The 3,622-nt window shown below is 38.3% G+C and overlaps 1 protein-coding gene across 1 annotated transcript; it reads left to right on the top strand.

Moving 5' to 3' along the window:
• The first annotated feature begins 402 nt into the window (after positions 1 to 402).
• On the top strand, positions 403 to 3,104 carry LOC147386744 (G-type lectin S-receptor-like serine/threonine-protein kinase LECRK3). The gene has a single exon (XM_086422531.1). It carries the CDS (start codon positions 562 to 564, stop codon positions 2,953 to 2,955), a length of 2,394 nt encoding a protein of 797 aa, XP_086278657.1. The 5' UTR covers positions 403 to 561; the 3' UTR covers positions 2,956 to 3,104.
• The last annotated feature ends 518 nt before the right edge of the window (positions 3,105 to 3,622 follow it).

Below are 3,622 nucleotides of genomic sequence, written 5' to 3'. Positions count from 1 at the left end.
TTTAATCATCTGAGTTGACTTGACTGGATGGACATTCGAGTCTTGTCGAGTGTTACAATTTTTCTACCTTAAAATTATGTATATTATCATTTACGAAAAAGAAATAAATATAGCACATATAACCATGATTTTAAAACTTGTTTTGGCATCTTGTCCGTGAACGAGACCGAGTTGTCTCACGATGAACACCATCCGCTTTATTTGAGAAACACATCAGATTTGAGATGACTTGCCGATCCGTCTCCTTGGTGGACGATACCAAGATGAATAGGATAAGTTGTCTCGGTCTCGGACGAGATTTAAAACCATGCATCTAACTCAACTAGTTTCTAAGTCCACTCAGTGAATCACTCCTTTCAATCTTTATTTGGAATCAGTCATAAAAGGGAAGTTTTTTTGCTCGAAATTTCAAACTTGTTGACTACGACAACAATCACGACTATAAACAGCTTTGCAACTTCAATAGGCTTCTCCTCATCTTATACCTCTAATTTTTTGGGGTGGGCATCTGCAAAGTTTGGGTCTCATCTCTTCTTCCAATATCTTCCTAAATTTGGAGCAATGCTATCTCCTTTCACTCATCTTCTCTTGTTTCTATTTCTTCTACCAATCGTTGCCACTGCTCAAACTTACAAGAACATAAGCTTGGGAACATTTTTTTCTACTTTCGACAACATTTCATGGTCTTCACCATCCGGTAAATTCTCCTTTGGATTCAGCCCGCTCGACGAGAATCATTACTTGCTTGCCATTTGGTTCAACAAAATCCCTGAAAAAACTATAGTTTGGTATGCAATCCATGATCCAGCACCAAAAGGATCGAAAGTTAAGCTTACCAACGATGGAAACCTCGTGCTTAATGATCCTAAAGATGTAGAGATATGGAAGGCCAAACCCATAAATACTAATGGAGGCACCACCAGTTATGCTGCCATGCTCGATAACGGGAACTTTGTTCTTTCAAGTAGTGATCCTAGCATTCATATATGGGAGAGCTTCAATAGTCCCACTGATACAATATTGCCTGAGCAAGTATTGAATAAGGGCACCAAGCTTTCATCTCGGCAAACCAAGACCGACTACATGGATGGTAGGTTCCAGCTCCGAATGCAAGAAGACGGCAATCTCGTGCTTTACAGTGTCTCCCTTCCTACACAAGTGATTTACACAGCCTATTGGGCTAGCGGAACCTGGGACACTGATTCTCGATTGGTTTTCGATAAGAATGGTGACATTTACATTGAAGAAGGAAGTAAGAGAATCAGAAATCTTACAGAACCAAGTTTATCAACTAATTACCACTACATGGCAAGGCTCGATTCTGATGGAGTCTTCAGGAAATACCGCTCCCCAAAAAATCACCTGACAAATGATGGGATCTGTGCCGAGTCTTGGTTGGAAGTGGAAGAGATTCCTAAAAATCTATGTATTGCGGTCACAGGGGATCTCGGCAGTGGCGCGTGTGGATTTAATAGTTATTGTGTTCTTGAGTCCAACAATGAACCAAGCTGTAATTGCCCGCCTTGGTATTCCTTCTTAGATCCAAAAGACAAACGAAAAGGTTGCAAAGCGGATTTTCAGCTACCGAGTTGCGAATTAGATGGAGTGGAAGCCGGAGATTTGGTAAAATACGAGGAACTAATTAACATAGATTGGCCAACATCGGATTATGATCTTCAACAAGGAGTAAACGAGTCGTCATGCAAGCAAGCTTGCTTGGGCGATTGTTTCTGTGCAGTTGCAATCTTTAGAAATGAGAATTGTTGGAAAAAGAAGTTCCCACTCTCGAATGGGAGGAAACACGAAAGTGTCAATGGTACTGCTTTTGTCAAAGTACCCAAAGATAAGAATGCAGAATTGTTATTGAAGAACCCATGTTTACGGAAGAAAGATCAAACTACATTGATTATCATCCTCTCTGTTCTTCTGGGCAATTCTGTGTTTCTCAATTTCATCTTTCTCTTGGCTATTATCCTAGCCTTGTGTTGCATTAAACAAAAGAAACTGTTGAACTTCCACAATGGTTCAAGCAAATTAGGGATGAATCTACAAGTCTACACTTACAAAGAACTTGAAACAGCAACAAATGGGTTCAAGCAAAAGCTAGGGAGAGGAGCTTTTGGAACTGTTTACAAAGGTGTTCTTGTATCAAATCCTTCAAGGTTTGTTGCAGTAAAGAAATTAGACAAAGTGGTTCAAGAAGGTGAGAAAGAATTCAAAACAGAAGTTAACATCATAGGCCAGACACACCATAAGAATCTAGTCAGGTTGCTCGGATACTGCGATGAAGGAGAGCATCGGCTCTTGGTCTACGAGTTCATGAGTAACGGGTCTTTAGCAAGCTTCCTGTTTGGAATCTCTAGGCCTGATTGGAACCAAAGAGTTCAGATTGCTTTTGGAATTGCAAGAGGTCTCATGTATTTACATGAAGAGTGCAGCACACAGATCATCCATTGTGATATAAAGCCTCAAAATATACTTCTCGATGATTGTTTTACGCCGAGGATCTCTGACTTTGGATTAGCTAAGCTTTTGTTAGCCGAGCAAACTCGAGTTGCACGTACAGGGGTGAGAGGTACTATAGGGTACTTTGCACCAGAGTGGTTTAGTAAGGTCTCAATCACAGCGAAAATTGATGTTTATAGCTTTGGGGTAATGTTGTTAGAGATTATTTGTTGTAGGTCTTGTGTTGAATTTGGAATGGGAGATGAAGAGGTGGCTTTGATGGATTGGGTTTATAATCTTTTCATAGAAAGGCGATTAGATATGTTGGTTGAAGAAAATGATGAGGCTAGGATTGATATGAAGAGATTGGAGAGGTTAGCGATGGTGGGACTCTGGTGCATTCAAACTGATCCATCTCTGAGACCCACCATGAAGAAGGTTACACAAATGCTTGAAGGAGTTGTTGAAGTTTCTATTCCTCCATGCCCCTCACCCTTTACTCTATTTTAGACCGAAATTCTAATTTTGCATTTCCCTTTTGTTTGTTCTTTTTTGGATTTTCCTGTTGGAAGTACACCTATATTTTGGTTTGGTAATCTTGACAAAAGCAGCATGTTCAAACGCACTTGTATCAAAAGGACATATTTGTAATTTAAATATTGATCAAAAAGTTTTTGATGATTATATAGTAAAAAAGATATTTTTGCAATTTTGAAACTAACGACCATTGATTATAAGGTCGCATGGGTTGCAATTTTCTTGGTTTTTGACCAAAATGATCAGATTATATTAAATTTAAATGAAAAGGTGGGGGCATTTGTGAGATCTAAATCTCCTTGTCCAGCCACTTGTATTCCGCCTTCTCTCATTATAAAAATTAAGATATTGGACTATATATATATATATAATATTTTCCTTTTTACAGGGCATTTTACTTTTTTTTTTTTTTTTTTTAAGAGAGAAAGAGAAGGTTTTCACGTGGAGAAAATATAAGCCTTCATGAAAAATGTAACAGTGGTCCCAATAGATGACAAAGAAAGTCAATTGAGATAGTTTTAATAGATAGAATTAATTATAGGAACATATTTCATTCAACCTATCCTGAATTTTTAAGGTAAGACTTTGGTGATGAGGACGATATGCATTTTGAAGATAAATATATTTATGGGTGCAATTT

The sequence above is a fragment of the Akebia trifoliata genome, chromosome 14 (assembly GCF_017979445.1).
Source record: "Akebia trifoliata isolate Shusen 1 chromosome 14, ASM1797944v1, whole genome shotgun sequence".
Lineage (NCBI taxonomy): Eukaryota > Viridiplantae > Streptophyta > Magnoliopsida > Ranunculales > Lardizabalaceae > Akebia > Akebia trifoliata.
Note: the sequence above shows the minus strand (reverse complement) of the source record. Positions and strands in the feature narration are given on the sequence as shown.